The 26,033-nt window shown below is 26.6% G+C and overlaps 1 protein-coding gene across 1 annotated transcript; it reads left to right on the top strand.

Annotated features, from left to right (window-relative positions):
• Positions 1 to 10,734: 10,734 nt before the first annotated feature.
• On the top strand, positions 10,735 to 15,759 carry LOC124822783 (amine oxidase [copper-containing] alpha 2, peroxisomal-like). Its single transcript, XM_088096977.1, has 5 exons — positions 10,735 to 11,522; positions 14,074 to 14,458; positions 14,539 to 14,652; positions 14,818 to 15,356; positions 15,445 to 15,759. The coding sequence occupies exons 1-5, from the start codon at positions 10,744 to 10,746 to the stop codon at positions 15,647 to 15,649; spliced, it is 2,022 nt and encodes a 673-aa protein (XP_087953103.1). The 5' UTR covers positions 10,735 to 10,743; the 3' UTR covers positions 15,650 to 15,759.
• The last annotated feature ends 10,274 nt before the right edge of the window (positions 15,760 to 26,033 follow it).

Here is a 26,033-nt window from a genome sequence, read left to right as displayed (position 1 = left end):
TTATTATCTTTATATGTGTCTTAACCGATTTAATTTGCAATGGTCGTTATTACTTAATTTACTTAACTGGTATCTACACTTAAAATTTTAAGACCTATTCTAATATAATTTAGTACACTATCCAGAATTACTTTAGCCTTATAACTCGTAATCCTATACCCTAAAATTATAAATTACACAAGTAAATAATAGTTGAGAATGCATCAAACATGTTTATAAATTTGAAGTTCACTCAAAACAACCACGAATCGCTATACCATAAAATAATAACAAGCAGTATATGTTCATCATATGAATTATGAAATCATGAGCAGTCGTATACTAGACATAATATATGTAAATTTCACATAAACTAATAATAAAAGATAATATCATGTGAAAACCAGTAGCAAAAGATTGACTTCATTTACTTAATTAATTTATAATTCATAAATAGTTAAACATATACGCATCGTAATTCCCTAGTAATTAATTTCAATTTTCTCATTCGGTACACATACTAAAAACTAGATGAGTTCACTCCCCAAACCCTTGCCAAGCTAAGTATATTACATGTTTCACGGTTGGGTTAGGTGCGGGTTATTTCTCTGTTTACACAGAGAATTATTGTTATTACGTTTTATAATGAGTTCGTAGGATAATTTCACTCCTCACACCACTGATATATAGAATATGATTGATTCCTTTAACCTTGTTACACTAATGCTTTCCCAAAGCTCTCTTTATTCTAGCCTTTGAACTCAACTCTTCTTGTGTAACGTAAGATATCTCACCTCTTCATTTTGTTCTCGAAAACTTCCTAAAACATTGCTTCTAAACACTAACATCTTCACTCATCCTTTGAAACCTAAACTCTGGTATTATATCTCCCTATTTTCGAAGGCTTTAACTAATTGTAATATCTTTCTTCAAACCCTCAGAATTAAGAAAGAAAAATCATCTATGGTAAAAGTCATGGTAGTTAGACACAATACTTTACTATCTAGATTTGGAGGAAATGGTAAATTATACCATTTAGACTCAATTCTTCACAGAGAAGACACGAAAGACCCACATCACAGAGGTCATCCTAAGGACGAACTGCTCTGATACCATTAATGTAACATCCCAATATCTCACGCTGGATAATTCATAATTTATATATTGTAACATTACATTTACGGTAATATCCCGTAATCTCACACTTATAAATTCATAGTTAATATATGTCTACACATGTTTTAAACTCAAATTTCAACTATGAACTCATAAATATAATTCGAATTCTTCTAACTTATTCTTCTGTCTCTCTCTTCATTGGCACTGGATCAGACGACATTCCTTCATCTGCTCCCGTATAACATCACGCATTATACGATCATCGCATTCACATGCACACACAAGTAAGGGTGAGCTAACATGCAACAAATCATTTATAAAACATGTATAATTACCTCGATATAAACATCATATAATAATTATGTTCGACACCCTCATACCACAATTCGTATTAGATACTCGTCTCACAATACCCAATAGACACCACAATACCCAATAGACACTCATCCGGATGATACGTTGATGAGCGGTCACGGGAGGTTATGCACTTGTAATGACTTCTACTTCTTTTTACAAATACACTTTCAAAATACTTCATACCATTCACAAGGTTAATCCCCTCACTATGTCCAAAACCGGCACATAGACCAGGACCTCCTGCTCCTCTCACCACATAATTCATCCCTCTCTACTTGAGACTAGATGATTATTAGAGTATCAGGATAACCTCCAACTACGGGACCCTCAACATCAACATATACACAAATACCATAATATTACTGAATCTCTCCACGAGTCTCATGCCATACTCATATTCCTCAACTCACATTATACCCCTACAAAATCTCCCCATAATACTCATAACATGTTCAGATGCATAAATTCAAATGCAATATAATAAAATACAATCATCGCATAAATCACACAAACTCAATATATTGCATAATAATTTAACAGTACTCAATCTGTTCAATAGGATTTAAGTTAAAAACTTGTCGAGTAGACTTCCAGGAAAGAGAGGTGCGTCACAATGGACAACTTAAGTACCAAGTCTTTCCTTAGCCAAAGTGTTCCTCAACTAGTTTTTAACAAATTTCTTATTTACAGATTCAAAACAACAGCATATAATATTTATACCGAATTTCAACATAGATAAACATACAGTAAACATTAACCATATTCACACAGAATTTCAATATATGAATAGTAATAAAATAATACTAAATCATAATATAAAAGCATAGAACTATTAAATCATAAAAAAAACATAGAAAGGTTAGCTCCCCTACCTCTATTCCAGACTTAATCTCCTGCTCCGAATTTGTTTCCCCGAAACCCTTCAGAACCTCTACTCTTCTTGCAACTAAAAATTTCTCCCTAACTCTTTCTTCTCTATTTCTCAAGCTCTCACTTGATTTCTCTTCTCTTGGTGCAGAATAACCTTCCCTCCCATGGCTATTTATAGTAAAAAAAAAAAATTACTATTCATTAATATTTTAATATTATTTATTATTTTAATATTATTTAAAAATAATATTTCAATCATTTTCTCACCAAATCTGATCCTAATTTCTATCTACTACTTTCTTCCATGCTAAGGAATCCAAATGCTGAAAATTTATTTTTACTATTCACTTTTTACTATTTACTATTTACTTTTTACTATTTACTATTTACTTTTTACTATTCAATTTAAAAAAAAAATTTACTAAATAAGTTACCAAAAATTTGAACCTCTCCTTCTAAAATTACTATAATTTTATATCCAAAATTTACATTTTTCTATCCATTAAAATTATTATTATTAATAAAATACTAAAATTTACTATTATAAATATTTTTCATGGGTCTTACAGATACATTTTTTTTTAAATTAAAGATAAAAATATTAAAATATCTATATATTTAAAAAGTATGTTTTTTTGTTAATATTTTTTTAACTAAAATTTAATAAACTTTAAAAAATTACTTAAATTAACACTCATATATATATATATATATGAAGGATTAATACAACGTACAATTAAAAATTTTGTTATAATAGATTTATAAAGTTTCTTCTTTATATTCCTTTTATTAAAGTTTAGAATTATGCTAGAATTCTTAAAAATTATATATTCACTTATATTAAAATTTAGAATTATGCTGGAATCCCTAAAAATTATGATAGAATAAATTAATAATATTATTATAAGTTTTGTTTATCATTATCAACATAAACAAAAATATAAATATTTAAATTATTTTTAATTTAATATTTATTCTTTATATGATTTTATTTAAATATTGTATTATAATTTTTATTGATGTATGAAAAAAATTCAATTTACATTTGAAATATTTTTAAACTTTAATATTTAATTTTGTATAATTTTTTTAAAATATTTTTTTAATTTATTAATTTTATTAAAAATAAAAAAATTAATAAATAATTTGGTTATCATTAAATTTTATTTATTTATAAGTATATAATATTTTATATAATTATTTCACTTTATTTTAATGTTATTTAGTATTCTAATTTGGAACACACGTAATTATAATTATTTTTTAAATATTTGACATTAAAAAAAGAAAATATTAATATTAAATATTTGATAATATTATGTTTTTATTATAATTTTAATTTTAATAAAATTTAATTAATTGATATGATATGGGTACATGTATACCCTGTGATGAAAATGTGATAATAATTTTCTACCCATATTTAGTAGATATTTAGATAGATACGTAGGAAAAATATAACTCTACCTAACATCATGATTTGACGTGCCGAAAAAAAACATTATAACTCACCTAAACATCATAAAAAGTGTCAAACATTAAGTCATTAAAAAAGGATTTTTAAAACAAATAAGGTTTAATAGGTTCGGAGGTCCCTATATTTGTGGGTTCGTTTCAATTGGGTCCTCCAATTTTGAAAGTGATCAATTTGGTCCCTAATTTAACAAAATTGAGTCAATAATATCATTTCCGTTAAATGCAATGGACGACATTAACTTTTTAAACATGTGGTATGTTGAAGCATCCTTCAAATAAAAATGTGCAACCTGCAAATAAAAGGATGCCTCAACATGCCACATGTTTAAAAAGTTAACGCCGTCCATTACATTTAACGGAAAGGGTATTATTGACTCAATTTTGTTAAATTAGGGACCAAATTGATCACTTTCAAAATTGGAGGACCCAATTGAAACGAACCCACAAATATAAGGACCTCCGAACCTATTAAACCAACAAATAAATGTGAATAGCTTTTTATTAGTATTGTTATATTAAACCTATTAATCTCATATATTAATTACTTTTTTCTTATTAAACATGTTACTTTACATAAAAATGTTAAACCTAATAAATTTATATATAAAATAAGTAAACCTTGGCAAAAGACCTATTTATCTTTCTTTTTATTCTCTTTTTACTTTTAAGATATTTTTTCATATAAAAAAAACTCTACATTCTATTTTGTACTAGTATTTCAACTTGGAGTCTGGTTAAATTAAGAAAAGATCATATAAATTAATGTAATTTTTCATTGAAATTTGATTTATTTAATTATATTTTTCTAAAATTTTAAACTTTTAAGAAATATAAAATTAGTTTGATAGTAAAGTTGAAAGCGAGAAAGAAGCTGTGAATTTAACTTCTTCCACTAGATATAAAGTTACAATAGATATAAAGTTACAAGTAGATTTTAGGAAAAAAGACAATTGATGAATTATGTATACATGAATGTATATTTAGAGTTTAGTTAAAATAAATTTCTGGTGGGGTTTTTAATAATTTTTGTTTACTTTTGTTCAAGAAAAAGAGAAAAATATGAATCTTGTTCAAACAAAGTTGTGTCACTAGAGCACATTTTTAAATTCTAATTCATTATTTAGTTCAATTATATATTAAATCTGTGGTGTGATGTTATAGATTTGAATAATTACAAATTATGTTTATGTGATATGAAATTAGTTGAGATCCTAAACTTGGTTTGTGAACCTTTGCTTCAATGTGTTTAAATAAACACTTGTTTTTAACAAAGATATCATTGTTTTATTAAGTGTCCAAATCATTTATATTAAATTTTTAGGTGGAAAGAAGTTCAAAGACAATTTACTATATATTTGAAACACGACATATTTCTATATATGAAAAATCTTAAACTTATAACTTATGTAAAACAAAAATTACATAAGCTTAAAATGAATTAAGTACTAATGTCTAATCATACACACTTAACACACATCTTTAAAAATGTATTATATATATATATATATATATATATATATATATATATATATATATATATATATATATTTGCTATAATAATGTTAGATTATTGCAAAAGAAAAACATTGAATTGCAACGTTCAAAACTTTAATTGCCAATAATGTTTAAATTCATTTTATTAAGTGCCCCAACGGTAAAATATTTAATGGCTTTTATTCTTTCCTATGTCTATAAATAGAGAGTTCTTCATCCGTTCCAAAAACACACAAAAAAGCAGTCTTCTCTCCTTCTCTTTTCTTCTTTTAAAATTATTCTGGGTTATATCTTGGGGGACTTGCGCAACATACTGCGGATAAGTTCTTAAGGACAATGACTCTACACGCCTTAGAAAATTTTGTTCGTGATTTTGTCAGCTTTTATACAACATATATATATATATATATATATATATATATATATATATATATATATATATATATATATATGGTTAAATATGTTTTTGTCTCTTAATTTTCAATAAAAATTGAAATTAATTTATTTTTGAAATTTTGATCAAATTTAATCCCTTCAATTTTAGAAATGTGTAAATTTAGTTATTTTAACCAAATTTTGTTAGATTAAAATAACTTTCATGATAGCAGTTGAGTTATTCTTCCTGTTTGACATGATTTTTCTTACATATTAATCAGAAAACACATTTAAAACCTTAAATAACAAAATTTGGTTAAAAGATATATTAATTACAATTTAATTAAAAGTTAAAAAACAAAAATATATTCAAATATATATATATATATATATATATATATATATATATATAAAATAATGTCATAAATTTTTGAGATTTCAATTATACTAAAACTATTAATAAAGATATAAAAAGATAAATATATATAATTATAATTATATTTACTTCAATAGTTTACTTTTTATTTATGCATAAACATATATCACACACACTTTTAAAATATAAATATAAATTAAAACATTTTAATTTATTTTCCTTTTTAAACAAACACGTGTCTGTTATCTTATTGACATACTAATAACTATATATTTACATGTATGTATGAAGTGTGTAGTTTAGTAAACCCATTTAAAAGACTTTAAAACACTATTTTTATAAATTTCTCTTTATCAACTTTTTGAGTGATTAATATAGTTTTTTTTATTACTAATATTTATGATATTTAATTATATAACTATTAATACTTATATATTACTATATTATTTATTGTGGTGATTATTATAATTATAATAATATATAAACAAAGGACATTTCCTTTTTTGGTGTCCATTTTTTTTTCTATTTTTTCTTTTAAGCTATTGTTTTATTGAAATTTAATTAATTTATTAAAGTTAACATTTTTTTTTCAAATTTAACTATTTTTCTAAATTAAGTAAAAACAGTCAGCTACTAAACAAGTAAAAATAATTTATAAAATAAATAAATACTATCTAGATTATAAAATTATTTATATTTGTTTTTATAATTATAATTTCACTATTTTTGTTATAAAAAAAATAGCATGTGTTTTCAATGCTTAGTCGACATGATGGTAAAGAAGAGTTTTACAATTATTTCACTTCTTTTAAACTAAAAGGAAAACTTGTATGATACTTCACGTCTTTAATATTCTAAACAACTAAAAAAAGGCTCCCCTATGTCGTTTTACAACTTAGTATGAAGCACAAAGTCATGAAATGTACAATGTTACAACTTTTATAAATTAAAAAAAGGCTCCCCTATGTCGTTTTACAACTTAGTGTGAAGCACAAAGTCATAAAATGTACAATGTTACAACTATAAAATAATAGAAAATAAAAGAAGTGGATGAACTCACTGCTTCAATTCTAAATTCGTGTTTCTCATTTTGAACTTATCCTAATTTGAATACTTTATTAAAATCATTTTGATAATTTCAACTTTTCGAAAGAGTAAAAAGATAACTTAGAGTAGTCCCTTGATTTACACAATAACAATGATTTTAATCACTCAAATATTATAAATAATCCGTTGGACACTCGCAACTTTTTATTCCTCTTATTTATTTATATATATATATATATATATATATATATATATATATATATATATATATATATATATATGTATCACTTTATATATAATTGTGATTGATTAGGATGTTAAAATTTTGTTTTACAACCAGTATCTATCTATATATATTGGCTAACATCTCTTAAGTCTATCGGGTTTTATTAGATAAAAATATTTTCATATATTACAGATTCTAAGTTTTAAGGTTAAGGGTATTTGAAGAATTTTTATACTCAAAATTAAAAAAATAAAAAACAAGAAACCTCCAAACCTTTAGTCACCCCTCCCTCATATCTTATTCCCTCAACCCTTCCTCTTTTATCTCTCTCACTCTAACCTTCTCTCTGTCATCCTATAGTAGTTCCAACTGAATAAATGAGAAAGACTCACCTAACCCTAACCCTAACCCACCTTCCTCACTTATCCAATTTGTTTAGTTCTCATCTTCATCTTCATCTTCTCTCTTACACACACACTAACCCGCGACAGTGCAATTTGTTGCTCTTGTTTTATTCGTTCATTTATTTTCCACTTTAATAACAAAATAATTGATGATGTTGATGTTGATTTTTGATTGGAAGGTTGTATTATATTTTTTCGCTTCTGATTATTATTAAATTTCATTTTTAAATTTTAGAATTAGTAGTTTATCTCCAGCGTGATTTGATATTTTGACTATTAAGTTGTCCGAAAATATTTTTCAGAAGAGAAAAAACGGTTATGTGGAAAGGAAATTCGGAAGGGGTAAGTCATTGTCCAGAAAATGAATATCTGGAGTCAGCTCTTAAAAATAATTCTAAAAACATATTTTTCGCTGAAAACAATATTTAATGAAGTTCCTACACATCATACTAAATGATTTAATAGTAACAAATTATTAAAGAAAGATATGAACAAAGAAAATTGTTGTTGTTGACTCTGTCCCCTTCTTCATAAAAGAGACAACTGCCTCTTCCCTTTTGAATATTTCATGTTGATAAGCATATTTTCATTTCATTTTTGTAAAAAGAATAAAAATATTCTAACAAACTACACATTTTCTATATTTGAGCAGATTGCAGAATATTTAGTAGTTTCCAAGAAGAATTGCATTGATATACCAACTAATTAAAAATCAACCAGAAATTAGTAAACTACTCATAATGAACCTGTTAGCACTTAGTTGGACCAGAAAATTACTTTCCAAAGTAAATCACATCATGTAAGTTTATTTTAAACAATTAACATGTTCAACTTGTTTAGTGAATATAAACATGATGTTGTCATTCTGATTTATCATTTGTCGTAGAAGTGAAATTAAGAAAAATAAAACGCACCGAATTTCAAATTGGAATTTAAACTTAATAAATTTGTTACGCTTATAGTTTAACTTCTACTCCTTTCATTTCTATGATTTTATCAAAATTATAAACATGATGTTGTTATTCTAATATATCATTTGCCGCAAAAGTGAAATTAAGAAAAACAAAGCGCATTGAATTTCAAATTAAAATTTAAACTTAATAAATTTGTTACCATCACGCTGCTCATAGTTTAACCTACTCCTTTCATTTCTATGATTTTATCAAAATTGGCATTAAGAAACTAAATGCTTTGCAACTATTATGGGTTGATGCTAGCGTAATTATTGAAATTATTGTAGACTTTAGTTTTTTACAAATTTAATAACAAATAGAAGGGAAAAAATATAACACAACCTTCCAATCAAAAATCAACATCAACATAATCAATTATTTTGTTATTGAAGTAGAAAACAAATGAACGAACAGAGCAAAAACAAAAAATTGCGGTGTCGCGGGTTGCTATGTGTGGATGTGAGAGAGGATGGGGATGAGAGAGAAACAAATTGGATAAGTGAAGAAGGTGGATTAGGGTTAGGTGAATGTTTATGATTTTTTTCAGTTAGGATGACAGACAGAATGTTGGAGTGATAGATAAAATATAAAGGATTGAGAGGAATGAGGGATGAGAGAGAGGTGAGTAAGAGTTTGAGAGTTTCTTGTTTTTCCTTTTAGTTTTGAAAATAAAAATTATTCAAATACCCTTGACCTTAAAACTTAGAATCCATAACATATGAGAGTATTTTTGTCTACGGAATCCCGGTACACTTTGTTAAAATGTAGTAACTGAAAATAGAGCTTACGTATATTAACAAACCATATATATATATAAGTAATGTATTATATTTTATTTGAATATTTATCCCAAGAAGGATAATGAAGAACCATTACCCGTATGTGCTCTGTCCTCTTAACATTCCTAGCTGTGATGTTTATTACTTTATTAACTTATGAATGTCCATGAAATATTTTCCTACCTAAAAGACTAAACTTTAAACCGGTTGTTTAAAAGTAAAATTGTTACCAAACCATTGGTTGGTAACAAATATTCCCCAGCCATGCCTATTGTGTGTTGTCTTTCTTACAACTTGTCGTTTGAAAAATTGTTACCAACTCATCGATGGCCAACAAATTTTCCCTGCCACGCCAATTGCGTGTTGTCTTTCTTATAACAACTATTTGAAAAATAAAAATCTTTCTCACTACACTTTAGAATTATAATTAACGAGATAAGTTAAAAAGGCAATTAGATCTTGCTTAGCACGAATTCTTTACTAGTTTTATATTAAACGCATGCTATTTTTGAAAACAACAATTTAATTAAATTTGTCGCGAACTTGATTACTCACACGACTGCTTTCGTACGTAATAGTCTTTTTTAATTTTTTCTAAACGAGTAAATTATTTTTTTAAAGAAACATACCAAAAAGTAAATTATGATTATATTTAAATAACGCATCCTAGAGTATATTCTTGTGATGAAATAAACAAAATACACTCCTAAAGTTGCATTTTCTCTTAGCTTAATTTTTGTCGAAGATTTAATATGCGTCATGTCTTTTTTCTCTCCCTTTATCTTAATTAATTATGTGCTTAAAGATCTTTCAAGCTAACTTAAGAACGTGTTCTAATGAGCTCCACGAAAAATAAGAATTATATTTCTCAATTACTAAGCTAAAAAACAGTCAAACTAAATAATTACTTAAGGGACCACGTGGTTTATCAACACTTGGATTTTGATTGAGAATAGTCTTCCCATATCGATAATTTGAATCAAAAGGCTTTTCATTTATAAATTTACAACAGCAAAAGTAAACAAATAATGCTATCATTCCTTGACTAAAACAAGGTTATTGAATGTGGGTATAATTTATGTGGTTGATGAGCCTTAGGATTTCTTTATATCCATTAGATTGAATGTGGTATCATATCATTCTTTTTCAATACTTTAATCAATGAAATGACAAATTGTTTTTGTTTCTTACCTTGACATCATGCCATTGTAGAGAGAGTGTGTGACTGGTATATAGTTCCTCTAAGTTACAAGCTGCACATGCATAGTTTGATTCAGTTTTATGAACAATGAAGCTGCTGGTTTTCTTATTTCTGATAACTCTCTTCATCTCTTGCACTACTTCAGCATCCACCAATAAACACCCCTTAGACCCTTTAACCCCATCTGAGTTCAAGTTGGTTAGAACCACAGTCCAAAAAACATACAAAGCTTCATCCCCCACACTAACCTTTCAATACATTGGCTTGGACGAGCCAGACAAAGCGTTAGTCCTATCATGGGAATCTTCAAAAGCCAAAACCAAAGCCGCGAAAGTACCACCTCGTCGTGCTTTAGTCATTGCCCGTTTCAAAAAACAAACCCTTGAGATCAGTGTTGACTTGTCGAAAGGGTCCATTGTCTCCACCAAAGTGTACAGTGGGCAAGGCTTCCCTATGATCACGTTTGATGAGCAAGACGCTGTTGTGGAGCTTCCTTTTAAGTATAAACCCTTCGTGGAGTCAGTGCAGAAAAGGGACCTTAATATATCCGATGTTGTGTGCTCAACAGCCTCGGTCGGTTGGTATGGAGAGATAAAGAGCAAACGGACACTGAAGCTGCAGTGCTTTTACACGAAAGGGTCTTCTAACTTGTTTGCAAGACCGTTGGAGGGTATTACAGTGGTTGCTGATCTTGATGAGAGAAAGATAGTTGAATATTTTGACAACTTTAATATTCCTGTGCCCAAGGCTGAGGACACTGAATACGTAGCTACAAAGCAAAAGCCACCATTTGGACCAACGTTGATGGGAGCAGCTTTTGTGCAACCAAACGGACCGGGATTCAAGATCGATGGCCATTCTATCAGGTTATAAGTTCATATGGTCGCATCTTTAGCACTGTCACTTTGATTTGAGGGTTTTTATTTGCATGGTTCTTTAAAGGGTTACAATCACCTTCTATTTTATCCTAGATTCAACTTACATCTTCAAAAGTTATTATTTTTTAATATATATCCTAGAAATATTTAGTGCAATTTAAAAAAAAGCTATCTATTATTATTTATATTTTTATGAAGGGTTAATTTTATAGGTAAACTTGCACATGAAATTTCTTAATTTTCTTATATTTTATTTTAATTAGATTTATAATAATTTGTTATTTTATTTTAATTAAATTTGTTATTCTTTACTATTATTTATTTTCTTCTACCTAGAAATACAATGTATCAATAAGAGAAAAACACACACATAAATATATATATATATATATATATATATATATATATATATATATATATATATATATATAATATAGGGTTAAATATGTTTTTAGTCCCTAAACTATTGACCGTTTCTGGTTTTCGTCCCTCTTTCAAAGTAAGATACAATTTAGTCCTCAATCTTTAAAAAACGTTCGTTTTAGTCGAAAAAACGAACGTTTTGAGGACTAAAACGAGGACTAAAAACAAAATTTTGAGGACTAAAACGAACGTTTTTGTAAAGAATGATGACCAAATTGTACCTTACTTTGGAAGAGGGACGAAAACCAGAAACGGCCAATAGTTTAAGGACTAAAAACATATTTAACCCTATAATATATATATATATATATATATATATATATATATATATATATATTCAATATTTTATTTTATATTATCTTTTAAATTATTTGTATTCACAAAATTTAGAAAAATTTCGTAAAATTAAAAGATTTTTTGTTGGTTTAAATTAGTGAGCCGGGTTGGATTTGAAAAAAATGTAATTTTTTTATGTGGGTTAGTGTTTAACCCAGTTCACTTACAACCCGGCTTACACGAATTGAACTCGTGGTGAGCCGAGTTGGCACATTAACCCACCTAATATAATTATTTATTATTTTGTGTTTCAATATTATTAGTTAGTATTTTTTTATTATATTACAAATGGGATAAAAAAAAGATGTTTGAAGAGAGAAAAATATTATAAATTTATCTATTCAAGACTGTGATATTATACATGAACAAGTGATACAAAAATTATCAATATTAAAAACTTATGTGTTCGCCTTTTGTGCTTGTTTTTGGATTACGCTTGAATGGTATGCTTTTTTTTATTTTGAATTGTCTTTAACATCATTTTAAAGTGAAATTTATTTAGATTTGAATTATTATAATTTTTTTTATTTTAAAAAAAACTTATAATTAAGTGAGTCAGTGAGTCAATCCGTTTAACCCATCAACCCGTGGTGGATCAAGTTGGGTTCGAATTTTGTTCAACTCACTAATAAATGAGTGGGGTTGAATTAACTTACTAAATGACCAACCTGTGGTAAACTAAGTCGGATCGAACCGAGTTACTTATTTTCACAACTCTAGTTTCAATATTGTATCATGGTAAAGATATTGTTGTATTTATCCAAGCGTCTTTTCTTCAAAGAAAATATTATTTGTACAATAGTTTCGTTTGATAAATATTCTTTAATTATTTTTTTTTTTTTCACAAAGTAATACACGGATCATTTTAAAATATGCAAGAAAATAATATCATTCTTCCTACTTCATATATTCCTAAGGTGCTATGTTTTTACAATCAGATTTTATGTTTTGAAAATGGAACTGACTAGTAGTGCACTAATTAATTCTCATTATTGTTCCGATAAAATCGATTTTAATAAAATATAATGAAATTTAAACAATATATAAATACTATTAAAGAAATATAACATCATAACTTAATAGTACAAAAAATAACATGCTTTTAAAACATTAAAATCAAATATATCATACTATTTAGATTTAAGGTTCAACAATATATAATAATATTTTTTAAAATAACAAGTATTTTTTTAAAAGAAAAAGATAAATACTTTTACTTTTCCATTTTCAATGAAGAGAAATCACAAATAGTATTTTAAAAATATTCTTTATAAAAATCGTCCGCATGCTAGATGAATATTTTTTTATAGGTTTATAGCTTTATAAAGATGAGGTTAATTAAAGTTTAAATACTGATAAATTTTGACATTTTCAATTAAAATTTTATTGAATATTCAAAATTGTTATACTGTTTCAATTTTGTTATTATGCTTTACTTGTTTTTAATTAGGTGATAAACTATTATTTTATTCTGTCATTTTCTTGTTTATCTTTAGTTATCAAGATACCACGTACACTTACTGAAAAAAAATGTCATACTTCCTAATTAACTTTCACATTATTAGTAACTAAATGTGATTGTTCATCTCACCATAGTTAAGGAAACTTAAAATTTAACTAAGTCTATTAATGATAAGTGTGATCCTTCATATATTTCTTTTCGTATAGTTACAAATATTTATAAAATGAAAACTAATTGGAAATTATCTATTAAAGAAAAACCTGAATAAACCTTGAAGTATATATGAATGAACGTTTTTTGCTTTGAATGTACGAGCAGTTGGGCAAACTGGAAGTTCCATGTGGGATATGATGTTCGAGCTGGGCCAATGATCTCCCTGGCATCGATTTATGATCTTCAACAGCAAAGGTATCGCCGAGTGTTATACAGAGGATATATATCAGAGTTCTTTGTGCCATATATGGACCCAACTGCAAATTGGTACTTCAAGACCTTTCTTGACAGTGGTGAATTCGGGTTTGGCCAATCCATGGTGTCACTTGAACCTTTGGCCGATTGCCCAGCCAATGCTGCATTTTTGGATGCATATTTTGCAGGAGAAGATGGTGTACCAGTCAAAATTTCTAATGCAATTTGTATCTTTGAGAAGTATGCTGGGGATATCATGTGGCGTCACACAGAATCAGAACTCCACGATGAGGAGGTGGTACACCCTTATGTGTCTTAAATTTCTAAACTTTTGCTATTAAAAGTATTAGGTATTCATAAATTGGATCTTTGCAGATAAGGGAGGTTAGGCTTGATGCGAGCCTGGTGGTGAGAACTGTCTCAACTGTGGGCAACTATGATTATATCATAGATTGGGAGTTCAAGCCAAGCGGTTCCATAAAAATGGGGGTATGTATGGTATACATTCATTTTCAATGTGAATTTGTCATCTTATCCAATGAGTAGTACATGTATAAACTCTTTAAACAATTAGTAGATGCACTAAGTAAATACAATGTGTGAATATTTGATGTTTTCTGATGCTAACAGATTCTGTGTGCTTGTGCGTGGCAGGTTGGTCTGACAGGAATTTTGGGTATCAAAGGAACATCATACACCCATGTGGATCAAATTAAGGAGAATGTGTTTGGCACATTGCTGTCAGACAACACGATTGGTGTGCACCATGATCATTATATCACATATCACCTTGATCTTGACATTGATGGCGAAGCAAACTCTTTTATGAAGACCAATTTGGAGACCGTGACAGCAAGGGATGAGAGTTCACGAAGGAAAAGTTACTGGTCTGTGGTGCGTGAAATTGGTAAGACAGAGGCTGATGGTCGAATCAAAGTTGGTTTGAAGGCATCCGAACTAGCAATTGTAAATCCCAATAAGCAAACAAAGGCTGGAAACAAGATAGGGTACCGTTTGTTCCCAGGAACAGTGGCTCACCCACTTTTGCTCAGTGATGATTATCCACAAATAAGAGGTGGCTTCACCAATTATAATGTGTTTGTAACACCGTATAACAAGTCTGAGAAATGGGCAGGGGGGCTATATGCTGATCATAGCAGAGGAGAAGACACTTTAGCTGTTTGGAGTCTGAGGTATATATACACTTTTTGAATAATTGAATTGAATGTGTATAATTATGAGTGTGATTGTTATCGAATTGAGAATGTTATTGTAATGCAGGAATAGGAGCATTGAAAATAAGGATATAGTTCTGTGGCATACAGTGGGGATTCATCATGTGCCATGTCAGGAAGATTATCCTATTATGCCAACACTGAGTGGTGGATTTGAGATAAGGCCAACCAATTTCTTTGAGAGAAATCCGGTTCTTAAAGCCAAAACTCCAAAACCTATGCGTTTCTCCAAGTGCAACTCTCAACCCTAAGATATTTTTCTCTAGTCTTGTATTTTGTGGTGCTGAAGGCCCCACACAAGGGTTGAGTTCTGCCATCAACATCCATGCATGATGCGCTTTTTCAAATAAAATAAATGGAGTCCTTGCCGTATTCCACCTTTTGCCTTGGGGTTAAAAAGCAATTGCCACCCATCGGAGAGAAGTGGACAAAAATAAAAATAAATAATAGATGATATAAGTAATGAAAATAAATAAATAACAACAGTGAAAGAAAATGTTACTCATTTATATACATATCATAAATATGATGGAGGTGAAAAAACCAAAGTCTGTTATAATTAAGAAGAAATGGCTGAGAACACTAAAATCTCTCCCTAAATTATAGCAATTACTTATTTTTGAAAGAAAATATTATTATTATTTTGTTTTCAATGTTAATTTAAAATCTATTTCAAACTTTTAAAATTGAAATTTGGAGGTATTTAATAATTGTAACATAAATTACTATTCTTTTCATACTAAATTCAAACTTATACATGTACACCTGTTTTAGAGTACATTTTGCATGCATCGTTTCTCATATTTTAAAAAACTTCGATTTTAATCTGAAAAACATGTAATGTTCTAGAACATGATTTAAAAAATAAATAAATAAAGTTGAAGTGACGTTTTGAATACAATTTCAACTTAAAAGAATAATTGAGATTGTGTTTTAATCCACGCTTTCAAATCTTAAAAAATAAATATTAAAATCATATTTTACATCATGACCTTTATTATTTAAAAAAATATATATTGGCATATTTTAATACACGATTTAAAAACAGGTTTAAATAAGAAATTCAAAGATTCAACATATTTTTAAGTTGGTTGAATAGGTTGGGTGACAAATCATGTCACTTTTTGTAAGCAATACACTGATATTCTTACTTTAATTTAAATAAAACTCATTATATCTGGTGATTTTATCAGTTCATACTAAAATTTTACAAGTTTTTACCCTAATAGATAATTCTTATAAGTACTCGCATTTTTATAATTTCTTATTTATATTTCATCTCTTTTTAAAATTAATTTAATTATTTTTACTCTATTGAAAGCATTTTTTATATTTTAAACAGTTCTAAAATATTTAATAAGGTGTGTTAAATATTCCAAAGTATACACATTGCTTTTTGCAAGACTCTAAATGTAAATACTTGTTTTATTTAAATACTTCTCCATATAATAAATGAATAAGATAAATCGGAAAATTGAACTATTATTCAATTAACATAACTATTTGTTGTAAGTAGAAAGATATATAACCAAAGAAATAAATAAATAATTTATGAAAGTGACAAGCTCTAACTTTTGCTAGTACCATATCTAATCAGATATTTAACTAATTAAAATTTCAAATGGCTTGTTAATTATATAAGTTCTATCCTAGTTGAGAAAGATTCTATCTACTGAAAATCGTGCGCAATTTCATAGAAAACAAAATCAATTATTTTGTATAGAAAATATTAAATATTTAATTATTTGATTGATTTAATTTAGTTGTTGAATAAAATAACTTTATTTAGAATTTTATACTTTTGAACTTCTAAGACATACATATGTAGGATAAGAACATTATTATTGTTCAATTGAAATTATGAATTTTTAATCAAAGTTTCTAAACGATTAAAAATGTCTAAGGTGCATTAAAAGTGACCCAGTATAATCACTTGTACGACACTTCCTGTAAGTAAATATTTTTATTTTTAATAAATAAAAAGAAAATTAGGAAAATGTTAAATTATTATTTAATTCATATAAATATGTATTAGGGAGAATATAATTGAAAATGGAAATAAATAAATTATGAAGTTAATAGTGCTCTTCACTTGCATTGTCCTTGATCAGGCAGTAGATGTTTTTATGCTAGAAAAATATAAAATTCTAATTATATCAGTGACATTTTATTTTCACCCTATCACTTAATGTGTTATGTAAAAGATAATATAAAAATTATTTAATAATGATACTCTCTATTTTTTTTTAGCCATAGTTTTCTGAAAGGTCAAATGCGTGTCCTTATTTAGAAAAGTAATATATATTCTCAAAATATACCAACTAAATTGCTATTAATATTTTTAAAAGGTTCTCACTAAGCACATTGATTAAGAAGTTAATACCTTTACTTGTTTTTTAAAACCAAGCTGCATTGAAGACTATGGCGACTTTATTCAATAAAAAAAATCCAAATTTTTATTTCTTAATAGTACTTAAGACTCTAGTTAGTATTTTCAATCATTAATTTATTCAATTAATGCGTATAAACAATTTTGCATATAAAAAACAACCATTTGAGGGTCTAAACTGTCCATGAATTTCAACAACATAAGAGTATGCACAACATTCTCGCCAAAATGTCTTTGTGTGCCAAATTTTCTAACCATGTTTTGTCAGACTTTCAGGCATTCATAGTCAACACTGTGTCTCATGACATTACAACAAAACTCAACTGTGAGAAGTATATATATATATATATATCAAAACTCAACCACCACCCTCACCGTGCTGGAGCCAGTAGAACGGGATGAGGAGTAAGGGGACTGTGCTCTTGGAGAAGATGAATATGCCCACGCAACGGAGTAGAGGTCACGTATCTGATGGAGTGGAGAAGGAATTGTGAAATTAAGTTTTATAAGTTTTATTAAATTTTTAATCTAAGGGTAAAATGGGATATAAAACTTTATGGGAATGCGGGAACAAAAAACCGTGGTGCAGGAAGTAGCCGCCGAAACTTTTAGTGTGGCCCGTTTGAGCTGATGTCTATATGGGGCAAGCCCAGACCAGTGTGCAGGCTAATGTGTTAGTTCAATTATTTTTTATGTTGAATTTGTGCTCTTAATATTTATGTTGTAATCGATGTGACAAATTTTATACATAGAAGACCACTTATTTAAGACGACACATTTTGAAGGTGAGTTTTCTTTTTGGTCTTGTACTAATAATTGTTAATGTAGTAACTTTGATAAGTTGCTCTGCGTTGCGTAAGTAGAGAGTTATTAGTTGTTTTAGAGAGATGTTTTAAGGTTAGTTCAAAAAGGGATTGTCCCACTGTCTTTCTAAGGTGTTATGGGTAACGAAAAAAAAAAAAAAAAATATATATATATATATATATATATATATATATATATATATATATATATATATATATATATATCTCCTCTATAGAGATTTTTTCGCATTCATTTCTTTTTTACTTATACCTTCAAGTTACTATTTTATTTAAATGTAACTGATTTTTTAAATTTAATCATTTTTTAAATTAACTATTTTTCAAAATTAAACAAATAAAATTTATTTGCAAAAATATATATAAAAACTATATATGATTAAATTATTTATATTTATTTTTATGATTACAATTTTCTTATTTTCACAAATATAAATAAAGAGATATTTCTTTTTTATATACAATTTTAATTCCATTTAATTCTTTATAATTTGATTATTAATTACTTTTAAAAAATATAATTATTAACTAATCGTTAGTTTGAAATGTTTTATATAAATTTTCATAATTTTTTTATTTTTTTATTATATTTATAATTTCTACTACTAACTTTCAATTATTTTTTATTATTTTCATTGTTTTTCTCTTATATATTAATTCAATTAATATATAATACAATACAAATATAATTAAAAAATACGAATCATATATATATATATATATATATATATATATATATATATATTAAGCTCACTTTGATGATTGAGCTAGCATATGACATGGTAATGTATCTACCGAGTGGCCAAATTCATATTATACACATGAAAGTTGAATAATAAAGAAAACTTTTTAGAATAATGAAAAATTGACTTTAAAGTGTATCAGAATGCACTTTTTTTATCAATAGTAAATAATTTTACATTATAATAAGATATTTAAGGCATTTCAACCTTTTTATTGTTTATATATTCAAAACACATACCCAATTATAAACAGTGAACTACTGTTATGTTCGCCTATAACAAAATTATGTAGCATCAATCCATGTATAATCTTCAATGTAGCTAAGCAGGAGAGAATTTAAAAGGTAAATAAGATAAATGGTATTGATTTATCATAAACTATAATCTGAGTGAGTAAATTTTGATATTTTCAAAATTTAAAGACAACAGTAACAATTCTTTTATTCATATATAGATATTTAATTTTTTAAAAAATATTAAATTCACTCAATTCATCTATTGAATATGTTAACATTTAATTAATAATACACTTTAAATATTTATCTTTATATTAAATATTTATACTAATTACATAATAATCACCGTTTTCCATCATCTTTATCTTTTTTTTATATTTATTAAGTAAAAAAGTTGTTATATTATAAAAATATTGTATTTACTTTTAATTTAATATTTTCTATATAAAACTATTGAATATTTTGTATAAGGTGACATTTACTTTTTTTTATTTTAAGTCGAGTTAGATCATTACCAGGGATGTAAATATGTTAAATAACTCTGTCTGCATTTATTAATTTACTTGTTAAACCAAATATTGAGTAGGTCAAGCCTATAAGTTTTGATAAATATTTAAAATAGCTTGATACTTCATTAATTGTTTTTTTTGCAGCATATTCGCCACATAAATTCAATTTAATACATTTAAAAATAATTTTTAAATAAGATAATTAAATACTACCTACAAGATTGCGTTACATACGTCAAATTTATCTAATTTAACGTACATTATGCTTAACTTAATATAAAATATTGAACAGACTAGTTTAATAATGTGTAATATAAATTTAAAGAGTTATCCAAAGATATGACTTGATTTCCCTCATTTTTATATATTAAAATATTTTGACTGAAATATAGTATATTTCAATATGTATCATACAAACATTAATTATTACTCTATTAAATTAAAACATTTGTTTTAATTTTAAATAGCTCTAAAATATTTAATAAGTTTTATTAAATATTATGTAGTATATACACGTATTACTTTTAGCAAGACTCTAAATGCAAAATACTTATTTTAATTTAATGTTTTTTCATTTAATAAATAAAAAGATAAATAGGAAAATATTGAACTATTATTCAATTAATATAAACGTTTGTTGTTAGAGACTAGGAGTAGAAAGATACATAACTAAACAAATAAACAACTTATTAAAGTGAAAAATGTTATCTAAGCAAACAATGAACTTTTTTAATATTAATTAATTAAAATTTCAAATGGCTTATTAATTATATAAGTTCTATCCTACTTGAGAAAGATTCTTTGTGGTTAAAATTAGGCCTAATTTTATATAAAAAAAAATCAATAATTTTATGTTGAAAATATTAATTAAAATAAATATATAATATTTTAAAAGTATAAGATTAATTAATATATCTTTTTCATAAATTAAAGATAAATGTAAGAATTTTGTACAATTATTCAATTAATGCTAATATTTTTGCGTAATGAGTTTTAACTGAAAAGACAAAAGAAATCGCAGTATGAACGTCAGCTAAATATTAAATATTAAATTATTGGATTAATTTAATTTAGTTATTCAATTGAATAACTTTATTATGAATTTTATGCTTTTGTAGTTCTTAAAATATACGTATATGAACATTATTATTGCTATATCGAAATTATGAATATTTATTCAAAGTTTCTAAACAATTAATATTTAATAAGGTGCATTAAAAATTTCCTAGTATAATTACTTTTAGTGAGACACTTACTGTAAGTACATATTATTATTTATTTCACTTAAATATGTGTTGTAGAGTGTATAATTGAAAATGGAAAAAAATAAATAAATAAATTATTGAAGTGATAACAGTGCACTCTTCATACGCACTGTACCTGATAAGGCACACAAATTCCTTTATGCTAATAACATATAAAATTCTACTTATTATATATCGTGACTTCTTTATTTTGACCCTATGTAATATATGATTAAAATATTATTATTATAATAATCTTTTTTAAAAAGGTCTTATTAAGCACAATGATTAAGAAATTAATAACTTTAATGTTTTTCAAAACCACACTAGAGCTGCATTGAAAACCATGGGACTGTATTCAATAAAACAAAACTTCCCATTTCTTTATTTCTTAATAGTACTTAAGAGCTGCAGTTAGTATTTTCAATTATTAATTTATACAATTAATGCGAATGGAGAATTTGGCATATAAAAAAGACTGATTTGAGTGTCTAAAAATATTCATGTTATAGTTTCTGTTTGTCCATGAATTTCAACAAGATGAGCTTTGAGCCAGCTGGTTTGAACTATGGACATCGTCCTCACCAAAATGGCGTTGCATGCAAATTATGCAACCATGTTTCCCCAGACTTTCAAGCATTCATAGCCCACACAGAGTCTCATTTTTCTCAACAAAACTCTACTCTGAGAAGCCTGTATTCACCAAACCATGTCAACTCTCAAAGGGAAATCATTCCCAACCCTTTGCGACCCAATTTTCCTAGGCCAACCATGATGCAGGAAAAAAGAAACTTTAACAACACAGTTTTCCAGACATCACCGCTGCAACCTGTGTTCATGCCTAGACCGAGAACAAACTTATTTTCTCATGCTAGCCAACCCGTGATTGCTACTTCACAACCATTTCATGGTCCACCTTCAGCTATGTCATTTCACAGGAACAGTGTTAACAAAATGACATTGTTTCCTTCTCCGCTGATCCACCAAAGAGATATGAAGACTTCTTCAATTGATGGAACTAAGCCATATATCAACTTGCTGGATAAACCCATAAATAACAATGGATTTTTCAAGTGTGATATAATTAGTGGTAATTCATTGGATCTTTCGTTGAGACTTTAGAGGTTTTAAGGATTCTTTTCTGTGCCATCTACCATGTTGGTGGAGATAAGAAATTTTTAGCTTAAAATAAGGTAGTTTTATTCAAGTTAATTAGTTCTGTCGTGTTGATTTTGTTTTAGCTTAAAGATGTTAAAGTTGTAGAGAATGAGGATTAGAAAATATCGTATTGAATAAAAATGTCAATTTGAGATTTTATTAAATGAAAGGAAAATATTTTTCTAATACCTTCACTTGGACCAGTTGATAATTCATTTCTAAAGGTATTATTTTCATTAAAAAAAATTAATTTTTGAATTTATAAAATAGAGAAAGATTAGAAGATAAAATAATAGATGTAAAGTATCTGTAAAAAATTGTTGGGATGTTAAAATAATAGTACCAAATTATCATGAAATATCGTGTTCGATATTTAGATAATAATCTAAACTTTCAATTTTACTCAAGGTTTAACGTAAATCAAAGTTACAATCACAGTTAATGGATGTGATTACGTGAGTATAAACAATCCGCGTACGGATTTTTTTTTATTCTGACTTTTTACTATTATTTTTTTTTTTGCGTGAGATTTTTCTTTCCTCTCAATGAATCTTAATTTTCCCTATCTATATTCGATGTTTAAAATTGTAATTATAGTGACAGCTGAAATGTGACGACACAAACATACGAGTTTAATTAGTTCTAAAGTTTGAAATTCGTGAAGAATAAAAATATCGACTAAGGTTTTTCATCATTGAACTTTTCATGTGAGATTTTGCCTTTTCTCTTAATCAATCTTACGTTTTTTCATTTTAAAATTTTAATTAAAATCATAGTGATTTAACCGCACAAACAATGCAAAAGTAAAATAAAAATACTGGTGTATTTGCGGCTCCACAATTTCCTATTTATCTTAAAATTAATGTTAGTCTCTTTAAAATAAATAATGAATTATAAATATGTTAGATTGATTTTTATTTTTAACCTTTTCATGTGTAATTTACCTTTTATCTTAGCAAATTAATTATGATTTCTTTTTCTAATGATGTAAATTATAAATCTTGTTTTGAGATCTTACACTATTTTCTTTGGTAGGTCTCTCCATACTGCACTAAAATCTCATCTAATTTTTTTTAATATTGAATCATTATTTAATATTTTAGGCAAAACTGTTGTACACCATACAATACTAAGGTGTGTTCACTTCCGTTGATGTACTGTTCATACAATACTAATTAGGTGTGTTCACTTTCATCGATGTACCGAAGAAGATGAAATTGTAAGAAATTGGGGGAAAAGTGATTTTTCACTTCAGCCAGTTGTGAAGAATCGGGAGAGATGATTTGAAAGAATGAATCTTCAAGAAAGAGAGAAGTTTTGGAGGTATCTACTGTGTTTATTAATTAACTTTACATAAATATCCTTTTACTTTATAAAAATCTGAATTAACTTTACATAAATATTTTTCTACTTTATGAAAATCTTAAGCCACAGTACAGTGTTATTGTTTCGATCAATATTTATAATATATATAATAAAAATAATGATATAATTAAATAATAATATTATTAATAATAACAATAATAATAATACAATTTTTTTTATGTTAAAAATTAATTTTTACTTTTTTATCTTCTTTATAATATTTTTTACAATTATATATAATATTAACAATTACAATTTTATATTATTTTTATTACTAAGGATATTTTGGTAATCTTTAATTTCTATTAATTAAACAATTTCTTTTATCTATCACATGTGTCAAATCCGACACAAATTTTTGTAAACTTTACTTCCAAATTCATTGTCATTCATCTCTAAGGCTTTGTTCTTTTGGGTAGATTTGGGGGAGATGATTTGAATGGATTTGAGGATAATTTTTTAGTTGTTTTTTTGAGTGGATTTGTGGGTAATTGAGAGTGGATTTAGAAGTAAAGTTTGTGAGAATTAGTGTAGGATTTGATTGATGTGATAGATTTTAAAAATTAGTTTAATTGGTAGAAATTAAAGATTACCAAAATGCTCCTAGTTATAAAAGTAATATAAAATGTTATTTATAAATGTTATACTTAATTGTAAAAATGTTTATAAAGAAAAAAAATTATGAATAATTTATAAAATTAATATTTAAAAATTATAAAAATTAAATAATCAACTTATTTTTAATAAATTAGAAAATATAATATACCTAATTTTATTAAGATGTAGATCTTTTTAAATTATAATATTAAAATAATTATACAAAAAACTGAAAAATATATAGCCTGTAACCGGTTACGCGTGTGCCAACCAAAACTTCATTCTTCGGTAACCGGTTACACTTTAGTGTAATCAGTTACGCCACCCTCGTCGTTGCTTAAATTGGAGGGCACATACGACTTTTCCGCGACAATCCACTCAAATCTCATCACAACCGCGGGTGACTGAACAGTGCAACCATCCCGCATTTCACCGCAAATTCGTTCGCGCATTTCACTTCAACCGAACGCATAACGAGCTTAATTTCTCGCTCGCAAAACTATGTGAACAATTAAATCGCTTCAAACGAACACAGCGTAAATCCACTCAAACAAACAACAACTAATTCATTCTCAAATCCATCCACTCACTCTCTTCAAATCAATCTTCTAAAGTGAACACAACCTGAGTGATCAATACAAATATTTTTATTTTACTTTAATATAAATAAAATGTACACATAAATGAAATATACTTTATGCAAGTTGTTGCAGTCAGATTAAGAGTTTATAAATGATATTATTAAGGTTGAGTTTTTATCCGCAAAGATCAAATCACTTAATTAGTTAAACATTAATTTTTAAATATTTACATTTAAATAAATATATATCGCAATTTCAATTCTTTGATAATCACAATCAATTAAATATGAATAAAATGTTTGCAGGCTCACGACATATCATAGCATTGAAAATAACAAATAGAATTCCGTTACTATTCAAGTAAGCCAACTAAAAAATATTATTGATTTTTGCATTATTCTTATATAGTATGTTACTGTATAATAATATTTATTTAACTTTAAAATTAAAAATAACAAGAAATAAAAACATTTTTATAAATGTAAAAATAAATATTATTATTATTATTACCCACTTTTACATTTCACATTGTTTGACTTTAATGGTTTAATGGTTTAAAATTAATATGAATTACTTTTATTTTATTATTTCACCATCAATTGTATTCGTCATGTTTTTGTTTTTGGGTAAGAATAATGTTTTTTTTTAAAAAGTACGACGAAAAGTTTGGAAAAGAAGACGAAATAGAAAGTTTAAAAAATAAAGTGGAGTAACTGGTTTTGTATAAAAATAGAAATCTAGTAGGTTCCACGTAGTTTCGAGATAATGAACATGATAACAATTTTTTTAACAACCTTTCACTGCTATATTACGTTTTATATTTAATTGATTCTATGTTTGAAATGAACCATCACATACTAAACAACATAGATTGTTGTAAAAAAATTGTTAAAAAATTATTAAAGAAACATTTTCCTAAGATAATATAAAGAAAAGAAAAAGAAAGATGAATTGAAGGCTACGTTACATAAAGTGAAGGGAAACCAATGATT

This window comes from Vigna umbellata, chromosome 8 (assembly GCF_029865625.1).
Source record: "Vigna umbellata cultivar VRB3 chromosome 8, Vumbellata_1.0, whole genome shotgun sequence".
Taxonomy (NCBI): domain Eukaryota; kingdom Viridiplantae; phylum Streptophyta; class Magnoliopsida; order Fabales; family Fabaceae; genus Vigna; species Vigna umbellata.
This window is presented reverse-complemented; position numbering and strand designations above follow the sequence as displayed.